General features: G+C 44.4%; 1 protein-coding gene across 6 annotated transcripts in view; it reads left to right on the forward strand.

Moving 5' to 3' along the window:
• Window positions 1-23,358, forward strand: part of Arhgap26 (Rho GTPase activating protein 26) — a 410,930-nt gene extending 387,572 nt beyond the window's left edge. For 3 of the 6 annotated variants that reach the window (XM_023560545.2, XM_063232290.1, XM_063232289.1), the window contains exons 21-24: window positions 2,409-2,519; window positions 2,655-2,684; window positions 8,631-8,722; window positions 17,642-23,358. In XM_023560545.2, coding sequence (XP_023416313.1) covers window positions 2,409-2,519; window positions 2,655-2,684; window positions 8,631-8,722; window positions 17,642-17,730 — 322 coding nt within the window. In that variant the 3' untranslated portion in view covers window positions 17,731-23,358. Of the gene's footprint in view, window positions 1-2,408; window positions 2,685-8,630; window positions 8,723-17,641 lie in introns of all 6 variants that reach the window. The other 3 variants (XM_003477293.4, XM_003477294.4, XM_013141069.2) reach the window with 3 other exon arrangements.
• The last annotated feature ends 201 nt before the right edge of the window (window positions 23,359-23,559 follow it).

Consider the following 23,559-nt stretch of genomic DNA (forward strand, 5'->3'; position numbering starts at 1 on the left):
TTAAAATTGTGATAATTTCAGAGCAAGTAATTATTATTGCTATTATTAAAACACAATCAAATGAAATTCTATTGGTTATTAAATTTTTTAGCTGATGCTATGGGCAATTGCCATGGGGATTGAGGAGTAACTTCTTACCATAGTTATGAATACACTGCATTCCAGCTGCACCCCCAGATAATTTTAGCCTTGTTCTATTGGCCAAGAACCATGTAGAAATCTGAGGATATGAAAAAACACTCAGAACCCACATTGTGTTCCCTGGGCTATGTTCCCAACTATGCCTGTAGTTAAAGCCATAATTCTTGGTTTAGATGTGATAGGAATCTAGACATGTTTTCTATGCATGACAGTTGTTGTTAAAAAAAAAAAAAAGTTCTGAGGGCTTTTTAATTGTCCTGTGGTAATCAGCATCAAAGGAACATAAGTTTCTCTTGAAACTCGAAGTTGCTCCTGGTCAGATCCCGGTTCCTGGGCTGGGCTGCATGAAGGATCAATGCAGGGCCTTGCCTACTGGGCTGATATCTGGTGGATGAGGTCAAAGAGAGAGAAGAGTGAGAACGTGAGACCTCTCTGGCCAACACGGTACTGCAGCTATGCCGTGGGTATGAGGCCGCACTGCTCCGAGACTCAAGACAGAGTCAACCAGAGCAGGTCTTACACTAATAATAGAGTGACTTACACTCAGCTGATGAATCTTACTGTCTCATATTACAGTTGTAATCTGTCCCATCTTGTCAAAGATATTTTAAGCTCTCTGATGTCACGGACCTTAAAAATTCCATGTATTGTCTTTATCAGTCTCGGTGCTCCATAACAAGTCTTCACTGGATTGAGAAAAAAAATTCAGTAAACTCTCTTTAAATTTGATTTCTCCCTATATGAATTCCATCTGCTATATGAACCTACCAGACAGAACATTGGAGGCAGGATTGTAGAGTTTGTTGGAATTTACAATGTGTAGGATCTTACTGATTGTCTATTGCTATATTCCTGTGTTCCCTTTAAAATGTGGTAAGCATCTAAAGGAAACTCATAAATCAGTGGTTAAAAAGATTGCTAAGGCTATGGCCAAGCCTGCAGAGAAGCTTGGCACAGCCCAGACAAAGAGTAAGCCCTGCTATCCCAGCACCCTGGCAACAAGAGCCCTGGGATTGGGGGGTAGGGGGTGAGATTTAAACTGTATCCTCATCACTTACAAGCTGGGATTTAAACCATGTCCCCAGTCATGCCTCACCTTAGCCCAAGTTTTCATAGCTGTATTTGGCAATTTTAATAGTGCCTGTTTAGGTAAACTGAGGTAATTAGACCCATTACTGGGTCTCATGTCAGAATTGGTGTGACCCTATGGAAGTCCCATTAAGTAGGACATTTATACGTTCTTACTAAATTCCAGTCTGCTTAGAAAATCTGTTCCCCTTGACTTGAATTTTTATCGTTTTCACCTCCATGGAGTGGCTGGTCTGAACGGTCCAGCAGCTGGCCGCCCTCCAGGTGCTGCAGGTGCTGTGGTGACTGGATGGTTTCCATATTTTCCCAGCTATTGTGTTTGCACTATTTGTGGTTTAATGTGATTTCATGGAGTTACTAAGGTGTTTGTATAATTTGTGGAATTAGTCAAAGAGCTAGCATAACCAGTTAAAACCCACACACCATATTTTAGCCAGTAACCTCAGCTTTTCCTCTTCAAACCTTTGATCAGTTACCCATCAAAGACCAAAAGAAATTTAAGGTTTCCGTTCTTTTATTTTTAATTGCCTTTTTACTGGGGCCTTTTCTTTGAGTGTCAAAATGCCCAAAGTCCATGAAGGAGAAAGATCAGGCCTAGAAAGCAAACCTCCAAAGAACTGTGCCATGCCAGTAATTGCATGCAGTCTCCAAAGAAGTGTGTGTTCATAACTGTTACCATGTTAACTAATGTAGTGCTTTGGATCTCCAATGGCAAGTGCCCCATTTAGTTAAAAATGCAAACAGAACATTATTTTCTGAATGAATGACCTTTGTAGCCCATTAAAAATTATCATTTCTGCTGAGACATGCTTTTAAAATACTCACACAACAGTCAGAGCTGAAGGCTGATTATAAGCCAGTCTGTTTGAGAACTAGGCTGGCAAGAGGATGTCAGTGTTGGAGTTCATGTCCATGAGGAGCAATGGACATGATAGAAGATGCTCCCGTTCCCAAGAGTTAGTTCTGCAGGACAAAGAAACATGTTTGCACTTCAAGGAATTGTAGAACATGGATTTCTTGGAGATGCGGAGGTCTGGTCTGGAGAACTGTGACTTGGCGCTGGCCACTTGTCCCTGGGTTTCAGTGCGCCCAGCACCCTATCATTTGGCCTCCATGAACCTGCTCCCATTGTGGTTTCCCCATGTGCTGATGAGTTTTCTGGTTATTCTGTCTTGCAGCCCCCCGAATCCAAGCCCAACTTCACCCCTCTCGCCATCTTGGCCCATGTTCTCGGCACCATCCAGCCCTATGCCCACCTCATCCACGTCCAGCGACTCATCCCCCGTCAGGTCTGTGGCAGAGTTTGTTTGGTTTTCTGTTGCTGCTGTTGTTCTCTCATTGGCTTGGTCCTCTCTTCATGCAGTGTTCAGCCTCCTCGTCAACTTTGTTCCCTGCCATCCAAACCTGCACTTGCTTTTTGACAGGCCAGAAGAAGCGGTTCATGGAGATTCCAGGTAAAACCACAGATGATGACCAATCTGCTCCCATTTATCCAAACAAAGCTGGTCAGAGACAACAGGGACCTCCTCTGCTCTCTTGTGGTTCAATCCTAACAGACCACAGTCGGGAAGGACCATTTGTATGAACCCAAATGCCATTTTTCACTCCTTTTCTAACCCAAATGCCAGCCTCACTAAGGCTTCTGTTTAGATGGCTCTCTTAGTCGTCTGGGCTCTCTGCACTTTGCTGTAACATAGCAAAGGAACAGTATTGAGATGCATGGTGGCCTGGTGGCCTTTTCTTCTCTCATTTTGATCAGGTAATACCAGGCAGTATTTGTGGAGATGTGGAGTGCTGACACGTCTCTCAGACCAGATTCACGGGGTGAAAGACAAATGTAACACACAATGAAAGATGGAGACACGAAGCAACTTCTCTTTAATTGATCATGCCTTTTCCCCCGGGCCCTCCCTAAACTCCGGAAGTCATCTGGGCTCCCCTCTGCTTCTGTCTCTGCATCCTGAGCCTGACAGCTGCAGGGACACGCAGCGCCTCTTGAAGGGCAAAGAGCTGACCTAGTTCCTCTCCCCAGTGGCTAGGAGGTGTGGTTTTCTCTGTCCCAGTAACTTCCATACTTATATTCTTTGCTCTTGAGCTCTTTGTAGAATAAAAGCTCTTCAAACCCAGGAAAAAAAGAAAGATCCTGCAAACTCCATCAACTGTGTGGGACCTGAGCATGGATGGTTCTAAAACTTAGTCCTGCTTTCAGATAACTACTATGCAACCCAGTTTTAAATAGCATAAGCATTTTGGGCTTTGGCAATATTTTCCAATCTTTTCTGCAAAGAGGTAGGTCAAGCTGACAGGCTTAAATAATTTATAAAACTGGCATATATACATATATATATATATATATATATATATGTCCCTATTCTTATGTATATAAATGAATGTGCTATATATAGCTGTGATATACATACATATATATGTGTGTGTACATATATATGTGTATATATATATATTTTTTTTAATTTGTATTTAATTCCCCTCCAGGCATATTCATATGTATCAATTTATTCTATCCTCATGTATGAATCAGAAGAGAAATGCCATAATCCCTAATGTACAAAAAGGAAACCAGGGTAGAGAGAGATGATTCGGACACAGTCAGATGACAATGTGAGAGCCAGGGCAGAATTCAGGAGTGCTCTTCCCAGCCCAGCACTCTTTCCTCCAAACGCCTGGGTGCCTTCACATGAGTAACCCCAACTTTAAGTTGTTTTGCAGCTCTCAGTCCAGGGCACTGGCTGCCACATCAGTCTTTATCCCGGATGATGGGAAAGATAACTTTTCAATACTTTCCCTCGTTACATAAGTATAAAACTTCAGATCCTATTTATATGACATTCCAATGATTCCCTAATTATGTTTTAGACAGTTTCTGGGTACTTTGGGAATCATTTCCTTTCTAGGACACCAGAGCCGGTAAGAATTGTTCTTTGAGGACCTACACCAGACCAAATTACAATGACCAGAGAGAGTCGCCTTTCAGAGGTGCCTCACTTGCCCACTGGGGAGATGTGGACATTAGGAGAATGTGGCTTATTCGTTTTTATCAAAAGGGAGTAAAATTTTCAAAACATTGGCCTCTTAGACAAAATGGATTAACTCAGGATAGTGGAGTCAGCTAAAATGTGGACTATTCCCTAACTTGACAGTGTTTACCTCTTCCCATCCCTTAGCTGTGGTCCCTTCACTTGTCAAGGATCTACTTCTCCACTCCCAGCTCCTAGAATATTTACAGACCCCCCCCCCCCCAACATTAGGTACTCCTCCCCACCTCCCAGTGTATTTTCAGATTGTCAGAGCACAGTTGTCCTAGGCTGTGCTCACCTTGCCTTTGGGGATCAGGGTTACTTGGTACTGCCCCATCTGGTCATTGTTAGAAGAGCACCATTTGGAGGCTGCTGTCCTACAGCCCTTCAGGAAGGTGCCATTTTGGAATAGGGAAGACAGAAGAAGGCTGGAAATGGGCAGTAACTTAGCTAAGTGTGTGAGCCGCGGTGAGCAGATAGGAACACTGCTGGAGAGTGAGCTCACCAAGAGGAATTGAAAGGACTGTAGTCCCCTAATTATTATTGCAGTGTACAGTCAAGAGATGTGGACACCCATCATTCAGGTCCATGGGGTCCTTTCCCCAAATCTACTCCCAGAACATGACACTTCAGATTTCCTTCCCTGGGAAAGGCTTCGAGGGCAGGAATTTAGCTCAGCAGTATAAGTGCCTGCCTGGCAAGCACAAGGTCATGAGTTGGATCCCTGGTACCTCCCCCCCAAATTAATATTGAATAAGATCTTATAAATGGTCGCATGAACTTCTACATGCTGTCTCTGGCAGTGGTTTCGTCTCCCTCTTCACACCATTTTAAGGGAACTTGTTGGTTCATGCTCTGGAATGCAAATGCCTTTTGTAGCGCAGAAGAGCAAGGGTTACAAGAGCATCCCTTCTCGTTTTCTTTCTTTCTCTGAGCCACATACCTCTCAAGCCCCCACCCCCACAGCCATAATGTGCATTCGCACATGGGCCTGGAAATTGTGCCTGAATGACCAAGTCCTTGCAACTCGCCAGTCCAGCTGGCTCCTCCTCTGATAGTGCACGCACTGGAGAGTGTGTTGTTGTTCTGCAAGCTTGCAAGGGCATTTGAGGGAAACTCCTCTGAGTGCTTTCCTGGCCTTGCGCCATGCTCAGAGGCGAAAACCAACCGTGAACCAGCAGAAGGGTCCACATTCACTCGCTCATACCCTTGAAGGCCGAGTTAAGGGCAAAAGGGTGTTGAGGCAGAAACAGCCGAAACCACCCCACCCTCTCTGTGTTTGGTCTCCACGATCAGAGAGTAGGGAGCAGAAGAATCAGAGGTGCTTGGTGCAAGTTTTTTACTTCTTTAATTGGAGCCAAATCCTACAAGTAAAACCCTTCTGCCAGTAGGATCTGTCTGTTTTGGTAGGAACTTTACCTAAAGCAAACTCCTCAAGGATTTTGAGAGAGAGTTACAACGCATAGACTTGGGCTGACAAACATTTTAAAAGATAAGACTCTCCCTAGGGTGGGGTTGGCAAACTTAGCAAATAAAATAAAAATATTGTATAATCAATTAAATTTGAGTTGAGATAAACAGCAAATAATTACTTAGCATATGTATGTCCCATGCAATCTTTTGGATATTCATATGTCAAAAAAGTATTCACTTATCTAAAATTCAGATTTAACTCAGTGTCATTTATTTTATCTGGCAACCCTGAGAATAGGAATGCCCCCTTTTAAAAGCTCAGTAGTAGAGCACCTGGCCTAGCATGCACAACGCTCTGAATTCCATCGCCAGCACCACACACACACACAAAATAATAAGTCATAATAAAAGCACCCTTTCTGTCATCCCTCCTTGTATTTATTTACTTATTTATTTTGTACATCCCAAAGGAGTGGAGGGAGTTTCTGGGGAAAGGACTGTACCAAAGACTGGCAGTCACCTGTTAAGGGAAAAATATTCCCTGACCTTTTTTTTTTTTTATTTTAGTGAATTATTTTCTTGCTATTTTATTATTCAATTCCAAAGACCCCATATTAGTGGAAATTACTTCTTTCAGATGGTATCTTAGGCACCCAAGATCATTCCCTGTGCTTTCTGCCTGCCAAATACCCTAGCTGGTTTCTCTGATCTGTCCCTATTTTGTCCCATTTCCTTTAAATAATGAGGTTAATAAATAAACTCTATAAAAACTCAACCAAAGGAACCTTGCCTTCCCTTGTCTCTGCTCTTTACCCACCTGTTCTGCCCTATTGTCAGGAGCCTTGAAACATGGTCTGTAAGACCTTGGCTTGTATGGATTCTCTTCTGCCTTCTATGTCATGACAGGCTCCCCTTGCCTGCCAGAGTAGGTTTTTGGCTATTGTGGTACATTTTGCAGCCAGATGTTTCCTCTTCTCTGCTCCCCACCCCTTGAAAAGAGGACACCCTCCCTCCTTTGGAAATTTGCACATTGAATATTTGACCCTTCCTTGCCGACATGTAGACTTGGGTTAGATTACAGAAAATGCCCCTTGTCCCAAAGTGTATCCCTTAAAAATAATCAGAAGGAAGAGCTGTTTTCCACTGGAGGTGACAAACACGAAGGCTCTCTCCTTCATTCCCAGTGGCCCCATTTAATTTTCTTCCACTTCTCTAATTTTCTCCCACCTGGCCATCATCTCGTAGCTACTAGAATATCAAAGAGAACAACAGTAAACTTGTTTCCCTGACAACAAATTCTGGATAATCGTTTACTCACCCTACTGTGTAACAAACTCTGTGATTTGATTTTGATTTTTCTTCCTTCCATTTTCATGAATCCCAAACTGGAAGGTTTAGATCCTTGGACCTGCTGTAGGTTTCCATCCATTTGTGCCTGTCCTTTCCCGAAGGAAAACTGCACTTGACAATGCCAAAAAATAGCAGCCTTACCCAACACCAGACCTTTCTCCAGCTGGGTTTCGTTCAGCCACTAGACATCGGTGGACTCTGGGAGCTTTAAGCCCTTCTGTTTCCTCGAGGCTTTCCATGAGTCAGGTGAAGATAAAAGAAATAATGGGTCCCCCTTCAATAATTTTCTAACCTAGAGGACCTTGTTTCAAAAAAACAAAATTGCCTCTGAGGCCTTTAATGTACTTCCTCACTTGGAGGAAGACCACTTGTGGCATATAAAGAACCAACTTGTGAAAATAAAATTTCACTGTGGCCTTGAGAGGTCTATAGACTGAAACTAGTTGGATATCAAAACCACAATTGACAGAAGGTAGCAGGACTTACCAGTTCTTAAAAATGACTTTCCAGAGCTCAGGTTAACACACTCTCGCCTGGGGTGGATCAAATCCAGCCCCTGGCCTGTTTTTTATACATAATGTTTTATTAAAACACAGCTACACTGATTCGTTTACATTTGTCTGGAGCTGCTAACATGCCACAGAGCTGCACTGAGTAGCTGCAGTGAAGAAAGACCATATGGCCTACAAAGCCTGAGAGTTACTGTTTGGCCCTTTGCAAAAGAAGTTTGCCAACTTCTGCTCAGCCCTAGTTGCTTATGAGAATCAGTTGGAGAGTGGTGACCACCTAGTAGTAATTTTTTAAGTTCTGATCTCTGTTTTTGTTTCTGCAAGTTAGTAGAACCTCTATCTGCAATTTTTAGATGCCCCAAGTTGATTCTGATACACAGAGTGGTTGTCAATACTTATGGGCATGAGAAGGACAAAAAAAAACAAAACCCTAACCAAAATCGCGTTCCCTTTCTTATTTCCCTCCTTCCTACATGCCTGTATGCACTCATGCACATACATGTGCAACTCCTCACACGCACCTTCTCCTCCATTCCCTGCCCTGCCCCGTGGGCCAGGGAGTTCCAGCTCTGGAATCCTGCCCCACCAGCGAGACCCAGCCTAATGAGAAATGAGGAACATCTGGGAGCTAACGTCAGGTTCCAGCCTGGAGCTGAAACCTGGCTTTGCTGGAATTGCTCCTTGATTCGTTGAACCCTGCCAACTTCCAAGAGTGCTGGGAGTATTCTCCAGAGCAGCTTGGAAGGTTCTTCCCGACCCTCCTTCCTCCCTCCCCCAAGGTACTCCCGCTCCAGACACAGGGTCCGGCCTGCCTCCCACACTGAGCTCCCAGCTAAACTGTTAATGCTGCACAACGTGATCCCTCAACAACTGTGCTTTCTTGAAGCTTATAGCTTTTCTGAGTAGTTCTCATCTTTCTCCTGTGACCTCTACAGCTTTCCCACTCCATGTTTTATATCATCTGGCTGCCTTGTCAGGCTCTTCCCATGAGAGAAGATTAGGTGCTTGCAAGGAAAGGGAAGAAGAGACATGAAAGAGGTAGGACTTTCTGCGGGTTGAAGAAAATGTTAAATAAATTCCTGTTTTCACACAGCACACCATTCCGGAAGGCAAAGGCCTTGTATGCCTGCAAAGCTGAGCATGATTCGGAGCTGTCATTCACAGCAGGGACGGTCTTTGATAATGGTGAGTTTTTCATCCCTTTGCAAAAATAAGGGGGTGGGGGTGGGGAGAGCAAATAACTGGAGATTTTCAAGTTCCTTTCTAGGGAAAAATCTCAATAGAATGGGTAAGACCAAAAAGTGTGTGTGTGTGTGTGTGCGCGCACATGTGGGTGTGTGTGTGGGTGTGTGGTGTATCTTTTTCCAAAATAAGAGAGTAACAAGACTTTTAGAGACATTATCAAGAGTTAGACAAGTGTTATCGACAACCCAGTCGTTGTGAGCTCTCGGTGAGATTCAACCTAGTACCTGATGTACCTGGTGGTCGCTTTAACAATGTGAGACCTCAACAGAGTCACCCTCGTGGAGAACAGGAATGAGCTGTAGTTGGTCAGATCAGGGTGACCAGTTGAGACCACCTGCTCTGGGCCTTTACTTCTTGGATTTGGTGGACCCGCCCTCCCAGCAGGTAAGGTGGACTTCCTGATGGCCAGGCACCTGGCAGGCTCTGAGGCACTGAGTACACGGGGTTCGTGTCCATCCCTCTTCACTTCTGGGAGCACAAGGTGGGCAACCCCACTGCAGCGTCACCCTGCAAACCACCAGCTGTCCCGTTTCACTTTCTGAGGTGAGAATAGACTGCTGACTCCTCATAAAACTGGGATCTTGTACTCGCTTAATGCACAGTTTTTTGTGTGCCTTTTTGTTTTCCTCTTTAAAACATATTTTTAAATGAAAATTGATGTGATAGTTGCCATAACCTGTCTTTAACCTATGAGGAGACTCTGTGTCCTTTTGTACTCCCAGATTTCTGTGGCAGCTGAGTTCTTCCCCAGGTAAAGTTCTCCTTTGACACTAGGCCTCCTGGACCCATGGGGGAAAGGATGCAGTCTGTTTTCCTCAAAGTAGGAAGCAGAGCCAACTGCCATGTTTCAGAAACTGGCTTTTTCTCTGGCTACTTCCCTGGCCTCAGGTTGGGGGGAAAGCCTGGCAGCGGGCGAGTGTGCGCTGCTCCAGCCCTCTCAGTCCTGGCTGTGGCACTGCCTGGGTCTGGACCCCAGCCCCTGCCACCTGACACACCAGCAACCCAGCAGCCAGCGTGCCAGGCCAAGGTACAGGTCCCGGCTTGACCATTTGCTCCTCTGTGACCTTAAGCAGTGGCAGCCTTTTCTAGGTCCTAGTTCTCTCCTCAGTCATAGAAACGTAACTCTGCCTTTCTCAGAGGGTGTCGTGAAGAAGAAATTGAGATGATACGCATCACATGGCAGAACAGTACTGAACAGTGCTAAGCATTTACCATGTTGTTATTGCTAGGATCTTCATTATTACAGGGTCTGTGTTAGGAAAAGATCCTGTACTCTCCTGTACTCTCAGAGGTCAGAGGGCAGTGTTTCCTTTCAGGCCAGTTGGCCCAGGCCTGGCTTCCGACTGAGCAGGACTTGCTACACTTCAGTTCCCTGGCTCCTGGCTGTCTGGAAGGACCTTACATTCCAAGCCAGAGCAGAGTGGACTCCTGGGGACCAGCCTTACTTCACCCACATTCAAAAGGGCTGCATGGTAGTGATACTGTTAATCAGATGTGCAGCATGGCAGAGAGGACAGGGGATCCCCAAGTGACCGCCAACCCTGGCCGGCAGAAGTGGAAGTGAGCTCCAATCTGTGTGTGGCCTGCTGAGCCCGTGTGCCCTTTGTGGTCCTCTAAGCTTGTAGAGCGCCGTCCTCAACTCTCTCCTCCATCAGTATCCGCTTGGATGCGTTACAAGTCAGCGTGCAGTGTGGCAGCCGAGCCACTCTCTCGTCAGCAGCTGCTGCTTTCAGGCCCTGGCAGGTGCAGCGGGTCTGCTGAAGGCTGTCCAGAACCGTGTCACTGATGAATGTCCCCCACGTAGGCCTGGCAGAGAAGCCCCCACCCAGCCATGACGTGACACAGCTTTCGCGAGAGGCAAACCGGAATGAACTGTGCTTGGGCTTCTGCGCTCTGCCTTGGCGAGGGAGGGGCTTCTGCCCATGGATGAGCAGGGTGTGAGAGAGCTCACATTTCTAGGTGAATCCAGGGCTTATGGCTTTGTCCTCCAAATCCCAACTCCCTGCTCCCAGGGCCAAGTGACCCGTGTTCCTACCAACTGTTCACTCTGCCCACACGTCCGAAGCTGTGCCTGTGCCTCTGTGGCTTGAGACACCCTTTATTTCACGCAGCCTTCTTCCATTTTTTAATAGTTTGAGATATCTACATACCATACAGTTTACCTATTTAAAACGTGCAACTCAATGGTTTTAGTATATTCAGAGTTGTGCTACTGTCACCAGTGTCTAGTCTAGGATATTTTTACCTGCCGCATACACGCACACACACAAACCAATCCCATACCCTTTAGCAGTCAGGCCCCATGCGCTAGCAAGCCTCCTCCTTGTAGTCCTAGGGAACCACTCATCTACTTTGTACCCTCTACAGATTTGCCTGCTCTTGACATTTTATAAACATGTAGTCTTTACAACTGGCTTTTTTCACTTTGTATAATATTTTTAAGGTTGATTCATTTGAACTTCATATCTTTGCGTGGCTGAATAATACTCACTTTGTGTGAATATAGTTTTTTTAAACATTTGTCAATTGGTGGATATCTTAATTGTCCCCACTTTTTGACTGTTTATGAATAATACTGCTGTGCATGTCCATGTACAAGTTTTTTGACACCGTATGTCTTCATTGGTCTTGAGATATACCTAGGAGTGGCACTCCCGGACCGTACAGCTGCTCTGGGTTTAACTGTTTGGGGAAATGCCACTTGGTTTACAAAGAGGTTACACCACTTTACATTCCTACCCCCTGAAACTTTTGTTTCCTTTAAGTAGTTTACATAGTTTTAAAAAGATACCTACCCGATGTTGACCAACAGATCATTTCCTTGCCTGCAGAGTGTGTGCCTCGCAGATTCTCGGCTCACTTCCACCCTACAGCTTGGTCACCATCATAAATCCTATAATAGGAAATGGGAGCAGGAGCAAGGATTGGCTGGACAGATGAGAGCCTCCTGTGATTCCCAGGAGTCACGGCAGACTTCCCTGACATGTTTGTTTTTATTGTTTAAATTTTTTAAAGACGATAAAACCAATCAAAATAAACCAGTATAAGAGATACAGGACTTCTAACCACTACAAAATCAACAATAGTTACCATAATGTGTTTGGATGTTTTCAAAATAGCTGCAGATAACTTTGGACATTGTAAAGAAATCAAACAGAACAGAACAGAACAGAATGAAAACAAAACAATAAATGCAGTAAAGGACTTTACAACAAGCCTATAGTAAATCCAAAATTGCTACCATAATATATCTTGTTATCTTTGAAATAGCTGCTGCTGCTGCCTTTGGATTTAACACAATCAAACAAAACAAAAAAGAATAAAACCCAACTCAAAAATGGAAACGATATAGGACTTTAAAACAAGGCCATTGGGAACCAACAATGGCTGCAGCCCTCAGAAGGAGCTCCCCCTAGATGCCACACTGCGCACCTCTATCCTCTGACCCCATGATCAGACCCCTGACCCTAACCCTGAAATGTTAGTGAAACATCACAGCACCACAGGCATCCAGTTGCACAGCGGCCAGTGCACGGCACTGGTTCCCACACTGGGCTGGTTTACTCAACATGTTTGTTTTTAATCAGCCATGCTAATGACTTCACATTCCCTGAAGAGCAGAGCCAAATTAAACCCAAATTAAATCCCACCTCTCATCTCATCTCCAGGAGAAGAAATACCATGTTAGGTAAGAGATCGTTTCCCTTGTTACATTTCTTACTAGTTTAGTGCTCGAGATACTAAGTGAGGGCCGTTTAACCTAGATGCTCTGTCGTCAGGCCCGTCAGAAGGTTTCTGAATGACAGGTTTAGATCGCACACGCACACGCTGTTGTGCATGCTGTATGTGCTGTGTTTCCTGTCTTCTTTTTTAGGAATAAGAGAGAGGAACAGGAAAGAGCACGTGAAGCTGGGAGTCTGTCGTCTCCTAAGCATTCATGTCACGGCCTTGGGATTCCGGCCTGTGCTGAGACTCTGGCGCGGCTGCTTAGTCAGCTCTCGGACTTTGTGCCGTGGGGGATGGAGTGTAATACTCAGAAATAACTCTAGTTTCAGCCCTTGCCAATCTACTAGGAAACTGTTTGCTTCACCAAGAGTACCTCATGTAGTAACTGGAAAGAGAAAAACTCGTGTTCTCAGGAACATTAGTCATCTGGAAGCAACGTGATTAGCTATACCTGGAAAACTCATGTGGCACTAAACTCACTAAAATTGAGTTCTTGGGATACTTTTGTCTGATGTGAGAGGAGCTGGATCCCGTCATTACCCTGCAGGGGACAGCACCAGTGCCCGGAAGAGCTGTCCTGAGGTTTTAGCTGATGGGAAGCAACCTCTCCAGGGAGCCCTGAGCTGCTCTGAAGTGGGGTGATAGGAGAGCTCCCGAGGGGGGTCTCTCAGCCTCCTCACTGTGTTCACCGCCACACCCACACCCGGCACCTCCCACTCACCTGGACAGGGCCACCGGGCCCAGCAGTTCCCGTCACTTCTCCCTTCTCCCCTCCATGCATTCACTACACAGTGAAAGACAGGCGTCTCATCGTGTTGCCTCCTGCCCACGGTATCCCAGTGGCCTCCCTTGCTCTGAGAATGATTTACAGTGCCACCCATGGCCCACTGCCTGCCCATCCCGCTTTCTTTTCCCCTCACTTGACATATTACACCTCACAGGTCGCCTTTATGTTCTGAAATAGGGTTACTAAACTTTGACCTGCCAGGAAAATCCAACTTGCCATTTATTTTTGTAAAAATGTGCCACTGGAACCCAGCCACCCATGCCTTTCTTGTGTACAAGTTGTCTGTGGCACTACAGTGGCAGAGTCCAGTAGAGATGCAGTTGCTGTCAGGCCCTTTATGGGAAATTTGCAGGCCATGGTTCTGAAATCCTATCAGATTTTTCCACATCTTACGGCCTTTGCATTTGCATCACCCACATCCTGTTGGGCCCTTTGGATCATTTAGGTTATAGCTTTTTGGTCTCCCTTCCTACCTGTATCAGTCCCAGTCAGAGTCTGTGTCTGTCTTTTCCCTTCCTGACACTACTTAAAACTACATGCTTGTTCACTGATTGTCCTTCCCCAGAACAGAATCTTGCCTCTTTGTTCTGTATTATGTACACCAACCTAACATAGTGTCTGGCACATGGTGGGAGCTCCAGAGACTTTCTTAAAGGAGTGAATACATTATCACTACCAGATGTCTGAAGCTCTTCAGTTAGGGCTTCTTCTGCTGGGGATGGTCAGCCATTAAAGACCTTAGCCACACACTTGCTCCTAATCCTCAGTGAGCCAACGAGGGAAGAAAACCCTAAGTTGTGTGTGCAGGGATATACGGTATATCTAAGGGTACAGCTAGAGAAGGTGATGGGCAGGAAGCACAGCCCTGCGGCAGCAGTGTATGTGCATTCTGTGCCTGCTGGGCTGCAGCAAAGCCACCCGGGCAGCTTGCTGCACAACTCCTTGTGTCTTCATATGGACACTGGTATAATTCGTTGGCCATTGGGCACAATTTAGTCCACCAAGGACTTACTGAGTGTCCTCAATGCTCAGGACATTGGACAGGTAACACTATAGAGGTTAAGACAAAAACCCTGAGGTGACATGTCCTGCGCTTTGATGTCCCTCCAAAGACCTACCAACTATGTAATTTGAAGCAAGATATTCAACCTTTCTGAGCCTCAGGTTCTCAGTAAAATGCAGTAGTATCACTTGACTTTGTAGTCGCTCTGAAGCTAGAAGGTATGCAGGTGATGTGCTCATTAGCAGAGAGCCTGTCAGTGGACTCCTGTACCACAAATGCATTATTGTTCTTTTCCTCAAGGAAGGAGCACATTCTCTGGTTGAGTTAGAGCAGGATAAAGTGGGAAAGAAAGGGCTCATTTTCTCAAGTCAGACGAGGTTCCATTTCTGGTTTTACCATTGTGACTTTGTACTGATAAATTTACCTCTCTGAGCCTTTCTTTCTCATCTTTAAAATAGGAATGATAACAGTACAAGCTAGACTTGTGAGGATGAAGTGAATCATTGTATCTAAAACTCTGAGCACACGGCAGCTTGACAGTCAGCACTTCTGGTTAGGTTTTACGGCTATAATTCTTGAGGTAGAGGGAGAACCGTTAAAGGCTGTCAAGCCAGAGCGTGCTGTAACACAAGCCAAAATGCACTGAAAAACTAGGTAGAGAAGCAAAGCTTCACATTTGAGCAGCGTATTAATAGGACCCAAGAATACTATGTGGGATGCTGTGAGCCTTCTAGGAGTTAGGAGGAAGAAGAGAGCAGGCAGAAGCTGTGCCATGACACTATTTCTGAACAAAGTGGGACTTCGGCTAAGCCTGAAAGCCCAAGGACAGGAAATGGCGAACAACGGGAGCTTTAGGAGACACCTCCCTCCTCCAGGAGATAATGAGAACTTACGTTTTAATTTTATTATCATCTTCATTATCAAGGTGTTTGGGCCCAGAAAAGTCATAGCTCTTAACTGTGAACTGGTTAAAATTGAAGTTCCTGGGCCCCACTGCCCAGTATTTGGCTTTAATTGACTTGCACGTGACTTGGGAGCACACCGTGTTCATAAGCATGCAGGGGATGGTGATGCACACGGTCTGGCACAGCGCTGAGATGAATCCTGGTTAGAAGATTCCAGAGAGTCGGCAGACTGACCCAAAGGCTGCTTTGTCCCCTGCCATCCTGGATCCCATGTGGCATACCTCTTGGCCTCTAGTTGTAGGGCATCCCTTGTCCTCTCCAGTGTTTCTCTTAGTCTGCAAATCCCATTTCTGATGTTTGTATGTGCCTTGAACTGCTGGCTGGGAAGGGAAAAATGTCTGGAGGAGGTAGCCTTGGTGTACCTGGGAAGTAACAACTCAGCTATTTGCTTGGCTGTCCACTGGGAGAGGTCTTTCTACTGCTTAATTTGCACAGTTGGTTGGTTGGTTCTTTTCTAGGTCTTTTTTTTTTTTTTTTTTTAGCAATGAATTTGATTTGTTCATTGAGTTCTGAGTTTCAGTGGACCAGGTCTTCACCCAGGTAGTGGTGGAACAGTATATTGAACTCATCCATGTGACTGATCAGATGATGGAAAGCACCCCGTGAACTGACCCGTGTGTAGCCTTCACAGTGTACCTGGTTTTGTCAGAGTACATTATCCATGTTGCGGTCTCTAATCCTCAGAGGAGCCTACCAAAAGGGAGAGATTTTATTGTCTCCATTTTATAGGCATAGAAGTGGGAGTGGTCTTGGAAAATTCCACTGGGTGGACGGGCAAAGGGCAGGGGTATTTGGGTGTTATTTTGGGGCAGTCTAGGAGGATCTTGGTAACAGGAGAGGCCAGATTGCCTTTTTTTTTTTTTTGTACCAGGGATCAAACTTGACCTCAAGCTTGCCAGGCAGGTGCTTATGCCACTGAGCTAAATCCATGGCCCCTGGGCCAGGTTGCTTTAAAGCTGTGTGTCCTTCCACAGCATCTCTCTCTCTACTCTTGTGGTGGTTGCTATGGATCTATAGTATCCTTGCTACTTTGCCTTTAGTATTGAACAAATGACAGGAAATTGTATAAGTTTTGGAGGCCAAATAGTAGCTGTTTGACCTTGTCTTTTTCTGAAGAGGCGTTTGAGGTCTATACAGGTTTGACATTGATCTTCTATAAGCCTTGTCTACACGCGCTTGTCCTTTTGCTCCCTACCCTTTAGTTCCTTTGGTTTCTGTTCTTTCCCTATAAGCCAAAACTAGAATTACATGGTAGTGTTGGAACAGAAATGCTTTTCTAAAACAAGCTCAAGAAGTCACTTAATTAGCCCAGAAAGAGAACAGAGGAAATTCATTCTCTCCAAACAATCTTGGATAATTGGAGTTTTCCTGATACTTTAAGAGTAAACGCCTTGCTACACCCCAGAGTGATCTGTTTGTCTCTGATTCCCCCCTTGTAGTTTCACTTTTACTTCTCTTCCTTCCTGCTATTGATTACATTGCAGGCTCAGCTGGATTTTTCTATAATCTTTATAATATCACAGTGGTTTCCATGGAGATGGATTGTGATGTCACAGAAATGGATCTATACTCTTTGTATACTGAAAAATCAAAGAGACAGTAGCTTTGAAAATTGCAGTAGAAAGAGGAAGAAGACAGCTTTCATGTGTTATATAGGACGGAGGAAATTCTAGAGTGCTGGAAGGAAATAACAAAGGGCCTGAGTGGAGCGAAGGAGAGCATTCAGAAGCTATAAAATGCAAAACAGAAAGCACAAAAGGACTTTGCAAGGAAATTCGAATTAGGGGATAAGGCTTCAAAGGAAAGTAAAATGCATGATTAAAAGCTAAATATCCATAAAGACTGCTTCATTAGTGGTCCTCCGCAGGCACTCCACTTGGTTCATAGCTGCTACTAAGTGGGGACGTGGGTACATCCTGTATGAATGGATGGATGGATGGAGGGATGGATAGATGGGTGAATGGATGGGGGAATGGGTGGATGGATGGATGGCTGATGGGTGGATGGAAGGATGGGAAGATAGATGGGTAAGTGGATGCATGGGTGATACATATAGATGGAGATTAGACGTCAGCTTAAAAAGTATAAATGTGTCATTTATAGTTTAAACATGGGACTTCAGAAAGTCCATGAAACTCCTAAAATTGCATGCAAAATTTTGAATGTCTGTGTCTCTTTTCTTTTTTGTTCTGGAGAAACATCAGACCAGCCTTGATCAGAGGGTTTATATGCCACAAGAGATTAAGAGTCTCTGGCTGAAACGAACCCTAGAAGCGATTACATTCATTCTCCAGACTTTCTTCGTACACAGTCCACAGCATGCAACTTCCTGTTCTGTCTACATCATCACCTCTCCTCTCTCTCCCTTTCCTGTACAGTTCATCCATCCCAGGAGCCTGGCTGGTTGGAGGGGACTCTGAACGGAAAGACTGGCCTCATCCCTGAGAACTACGTGGAGTTTCTCTAACCGTGAGCCTCAGCAGAACTGCTGTGCTTTACATGGTATCCATGACAACTGCTGATTCCAGTGTGTTAGCTATTTCTCGTTGCTGCTGAGAAGTGCGAGGAGACTGACTTGGTACCTGTCATCATGAACGTTTCTGGGAACTCACGTCACCCATCTCCATGATCATCTCAGCTGACATGTGGCAATTCTGCAAGCAGAAGTCAATCCGGACAGGAGGCCATTTGATTTTGATAATTTAGAGAAAGACTTGCAATGCTTTCTTAGGAGACTCTTAGATGGAAAATGCTGAATTTATTTCAACAGTCATCCAGATCCCCAGCCTTTTGAAAAAGAAAGTAAAATATAAGTTGTCCCCAGGAGCACACAGTGTAACTAAGTTTGATAGGGCAGGGCAAAAAAAAAGGCAGCAAGATCTGGCTGGCTCCGTGGCGTTGTTTACCGCTGACATGCTCTCTCCGCCTGCTCCTGCTACTTCAGACCCACATTGCAGCAGGCAGCGGGGTCTGTCTGTCCACAGGCAGGCTGGGGAAGGGTTGTGGCCTTGCTTATGTAAGATCCAATTTCTCACCCTCTCTGAAGCAGCCATTGGCCTCTCATCAGTAAAATTCAGGCCAGCCTTTTCATGCAAAGGAGCAAGCTCACCCATGTCCTCCCCTCCTGAGCTAGGAACTTCTCTGAGCTGAGGGCTGCTGTTGCCTAGCAACCTTGGCAACGCTGCTTACTCTAAAAGCAAACCAAACACTTCCCCTATCCCTTCCCTTCGTGGTAGTTTTGTGAATGGCCTTGCAACAACCTAAAGCAGAGGATCAGGGTATTGGGGTGGGCTCTTTGGGGCAGACAACTTCGCTTTCTGAATTTCAGCAGCACCAAGATGTACGTAGAGCAAACTCTAGTAATGCTTTGCAATTCAGTTACATGCAGGCTTAATGTTTCTGTTGTCTACACAACTGGTGTTTGCTTTCTGGGGGGGGGGGGCAGATGCCGCCTCCCAGTGGGTGACAGCATCTGACGGTCCCCTACATCTTCCCTTTCACTCATTCCTGCCCCTGCCTGTTACTGACCAGCCCTATACAGTGCTTTGGGCTCCTGAGTACTGGTGCCCTGTAATTTTCAGGGATGACTCTGGGGTTTCACTATGGTCTATTGTTTCAAAGGATATCTGCATTCACTGCCACCCAGAAGAAAGGAATTTCAGGCTTTTGAGGCATGAGACCTTTGAGACTCAGGAAGACAGCCAAAGGTTGGGCCAGGGAGGCAGGGACAGTACCTTCCAAGAAAGGGAATTTCCTGGTCAGTGGGCGGTGGGTCTTAATGAAGACCACCTCTTATGGAGAAGTTCCACCAGGACATTTCACACTCAGCCTCCAGAGAACAATGGCCATATCTCCCATATGTGAATGTCTTTGCAAGAGGGACTCTGGACTCTGGACAGACAAGCTCCCCAGAAGGCCCTCGGATAGCAGCATCACTCCAGAGAGCGTTTCCTGTTTCTGGAATTCCATTAGGGGACCTTTAATGAAGAAAAGGAAAAACTTGAATTGTGTTGAATTACTGTATCTTTTACTTTACTCTTTAAGATAAACTTGTAAATAGAGTAATTTGAAATACTATATGGCAAAGTTTTATATTTGATATTCTTTAAGCTAGTTGCTCTACATATTTAGGCTTTGATTGCTAAAGAAATGTGTTAAGAGAAGGACACAGCCAGGTTGCAGAGTCAAGGTTGTGGTCCCCTCTCTGGGCTGCAGGAAGGACAGGGTATTCCTGTGTGTTCCCTCTGTCCCCTCCCACTGTGGGTGTGACTGAACGATGGTGGTCAGCCTTCTGTATCTACATGTGTTATTAAGAATTCCTTGAGCTTTGAGTTTAGAGATGGACTATCTTCAGGCAATGAGAGTTACAAAGAACACTTCCTTAGTAGGAGGATAAAGCTCAGGATTTAAATCAGTGGGGCCAGAGGTTTTGGGGGTGTTTTTTTTTTAGTGTTTTCTTCTCAGGTGTATTTCTTGGTACCCCAAGATATCAGGACAGGACAGAAGAGAATGGGAAAGTTGCTGTGCTCCTTGCTTCTGAGGCTTTATAAATGAGGTCACCGTAGTATGCAAATTTTGTGTGTGTGTGTGTGTGTGTGTGTGTGTGTGTGTGTGTGTAAGTTCTAAAAAAAAACAAACCAGGCTTAGGATCTTAGTTTCCCATGTACTTTGCTGTTGCTTCCCTGTCTGCTCCTGATTCCCTGTGACCCCAGAATAACAAAGAGACTCCAAGATGGACATAGATTGTGCCACTCCAGTTTTAAAGATGGCTTTAAAGTTAACAGATTTCGTCATTGTGTTTCACTAGTCAATTATTTCAAAGAGTATAAAGTACCTGTTACCCAGGACCTCACCCAGAAGCCAGCAAGATACTACTGTAGAATCAGGGAGCAACAATTAAGTGTGGACAAGATTGTGACAGGACTCAAGAATACTGTCATTGAAAGACCAAGGGGAAAAATGAATGAACTCATCAAAGCCAAACCTATTCCCCTGGGACTTGGGAATGAGAAGAAAGTGGGAAATGGGCCTGATACGGGTGCGTGCGCGTAGATTATTGTGTTTTCCAAATTGGAAGAGCCCAGCAGAATGCTTTGGATACATTTGACATTTTAAATTGTCACCTGCCCCGTCCTAACTGGAACTCACATGGAGAGTCAGAGGCCAAGGCTCTTGCTTAAATGTCCTTGCTGAAGCACACTTGTAGACACTTGACCCCGGCTTGTCTGTTTGGAAGCGTCTGCCTCCCTCCTGAGCTGGCCCTGCCTGGAAGCTGCTGCCAAGGAGATCTTATAGGAAAACCTCTTTTCCACTTCACTAAGACCACTCTGGGCCTGTGACAGATGACTGCTACTTCCCTGTGTCCCTCCAGGCTTCCCTGTCTTCTGTTAGGTGGAGAAACTTCAGAATGTGAACCACCATGCCAGAAGGAACTTGAAGATTAAAAAGAAATTTTACTCTCTCCATTGTCTATGCCCCTACTCCTGATTCTGTTTAAATAGAAAACTTAAGGCAGATTAAAGGAATGGACTGGTATCAGAATAGAAAATCAGGGCTGAGGATTTAGCTCAGCGGCATAAGCAAGTGCAGTCATGAGTTCGATCACCAGTACCAAAAAAAAAAAAAAAAACAACAGGAAACCATTCGCCAGGGTTCCTAAGCTGGTCCTTTGTGATGCTCAGAAATCAGCTATAGCTTCATATTTTTCACTCTTCCTTTGGAGAGACAGAGTTCCATAGCTAAACAATATCATGGCATGAGGAGATAGCTAGTTTCAAATCCATACCCCAGGCAAGTAAAATCCTGATAGACTAGGAAATCTTCTTTTCAAAATAAATACACAAGAATAGGTCATGCACAATACAACCCTTTTTGGCATTCTAGCATTAGATCCAGCTTTTTAGTGTATTCATAAAGCATGTATTTTTGTGAGAGCTTTTTGGACAGCGAGACAAAAAAAAAAAAATAAGCAACAAGAATTGGCACAATGATATTAGCGGGACAGAGCCTTTGCTAGTGGCATGGTCATTTCAGGCACTTGCCCAAGACTCCAGAGATGTACGTACCATTTCTGAGCTCGAAGAGAGATTCTGTCGGCTGAATCTGTCTTACGAAGTTGGTAATCACAGTCACACTAAAAGCTCCCACATCTTTAAAGTGTCCAAAAGCATCTGCGACTGAGGGGGGTAAGAGAGACAGAATGCTCAAGCCATCCTGATCATCTGTTCAGGACTGCTTATTGACACCTTAAGTCTTCTGGCTTCTGCCTCCAAAAGCAAGCCCGGCTCACCTAGCTTTACGGACATGGGACTCCCAGGTAAACCAGGCCACCCTGGCACCCATCATTTGCTCTAGCATTGTTTTATGAGCAACCATCCCACCCTACAGGTCGCTGGCATTGAAGGGACCAAAGAGCCTCTTAGCTACCTGACTTTCAAAGGAATGTCCTAGGTATTCTGTGAGCAATTATGTTGACAAACCTGCCCCACATCCCTGTAAAGTCGGCACAGTACCCTCTCACACACCCTGAGCTGGTGTTTTAAAAATGTGTCTTATCGCACTCAGAGTGTGTTTGGCAGCCATGCAGATCTGGGCGCTGAACCACTTCTCTGTAATTGTAACATCAGAATGACAACAGCACAGAGCTGTGAAATGTGCGCAGTTCTACAGCATACCTGAGACAAAAGCCAGCGAGCAATAATTAGCTTTCTTCCTTTTGCTCCCTACAGTACTTGTCTAACTGAAGAACTTTCCACAGCAGAGAATCTAGATGTCATTCAGAGCCAGCCTTTGCTGAAATGTGGTCTTCTAGTGGAAGCCCTTGTATTTAGGGGAGAAAAAGGATCAGATGTAACCAAACCAGAGAAAAAGAGCAAGGCAAACCATACTGAAGAATTTTGAATGTTTTCAAAGGAACAAAGTATTGTTCTTAGGAAGAAAAACTATCAGAAAGATTTCACACAACTAATATTTTTATGAAAGCTTAGCAGGACGTTACAAAGTGAAAATATCTTTCAAGGTGGATTGCTTTAGAAAGCAAAGCCTGGGCATAGTCCTAGATACATAGAAAAGTAGCACTTAACCAAGTTTATAGTTATGTCAAATTTTTTGCATTAGACTGTTGATAACCAAAATGTCCGAGTCACTTGGAGCAACCCAGACTGGCTACAGCAGTCTGCATCAGCCGTTTCTGTAGTCATCAAAAGGACTACAAGCCGCTTTCTTGAGTATTTAAATGCCAGGATCAACCTTGGATCTGCAAAGATACATCTAATTATTGTAAAATGTGTGTGTGTTTGTGTGTATGTGTGTGTGTTCGTGCGTGCACATATCTACATCTGTAAAGATACAGACTCACATAGAGACCCGCTCAAACTGGCAGTTGCTGAGCATTTACAGCCTTGATGATTCGAAAATTGAAAATTTTTAAAAAAGGCTATCAATGGCCTACTGAAAGATCAAAGATGTAAATTAAGTGCCATTTTAAAACTGTGTTCATATTTATCAAATAGATATTATCTACAGCTGTGTTCCTTATTAACTTATTAAAAGTCTTGTTGGAAAAAAATCAATCCCATAAATGCTTAGTAGCAAATGCTAGGCTAGTGTTCAAAGGCACTCTAAAATAAACATTCTGTCCATATTTTGAGAAAGAAACTATTTGCATGTTTAATTTATAATTTAGGCTACTTTGATTATACTGTAAAGTGCTGTGTGATACAATATCAATAAAGTACTTATAAAATGGCACTTTAATGTTTTCTTTTTAAAAATACCATAAATAATGCACTGTTTTAAAACTTCAGTATTGAATATTGACTGGTGCATAGAATCAAATTCCATAATTAAAAAAAGGAGTATCTGTGACTAGAATAGAATATTTTTCCCTGTTATTAGAGAAACAGTTTGCCATGTTCAGGCTTTTGTAAAAAAAAATGTGTTTTGTGTCACTGTGTACATCTATAAAGAAAATACACTTTCTGCTGAATGGCCTCTGAAACTTAGCTTTCTTACATTTGGTTGGTTTATGTGACAATTCCTATGAAATGAGTGGAAGTATGATTTTTGAATTAAATGACTTTTCCATTTGGTGGTATGTTTGTTTCTTGAGTTTCTGATACATTTTGACTTGAAAAATATTTTAATATTTCTTCCAAGAAGCACATACACGCTATGATCAAAGATCTCCTGCCCTGGTAGGCGATAGGACTGACTTTGTGATGAACTTGGAGGAGCTTTGTGTTCCAGTGAGGTTTTTCTTTTTGCAGTGCGAGGGATTGAAACCAGGTCTGCTTGC

The sequence above is a fragment of the Cavia porcellus genome, unplaced genomic scaffold (assembly GCF_034190915.1).
Source record: "Cavia porcellus strain 051 isolate PalLab524CR breed Dunkin Hartley unplaced genomic scaffold, mCavPor4.1 scaffold_21, whole genome shotgun sequence".
Taxonomy (NCBI): domain Eukaryota; kingdom Metazoa; phylum Chordata; class Mammalia; order Rodentia; family Caviidae; genus Cavia; species Cavia porcellus.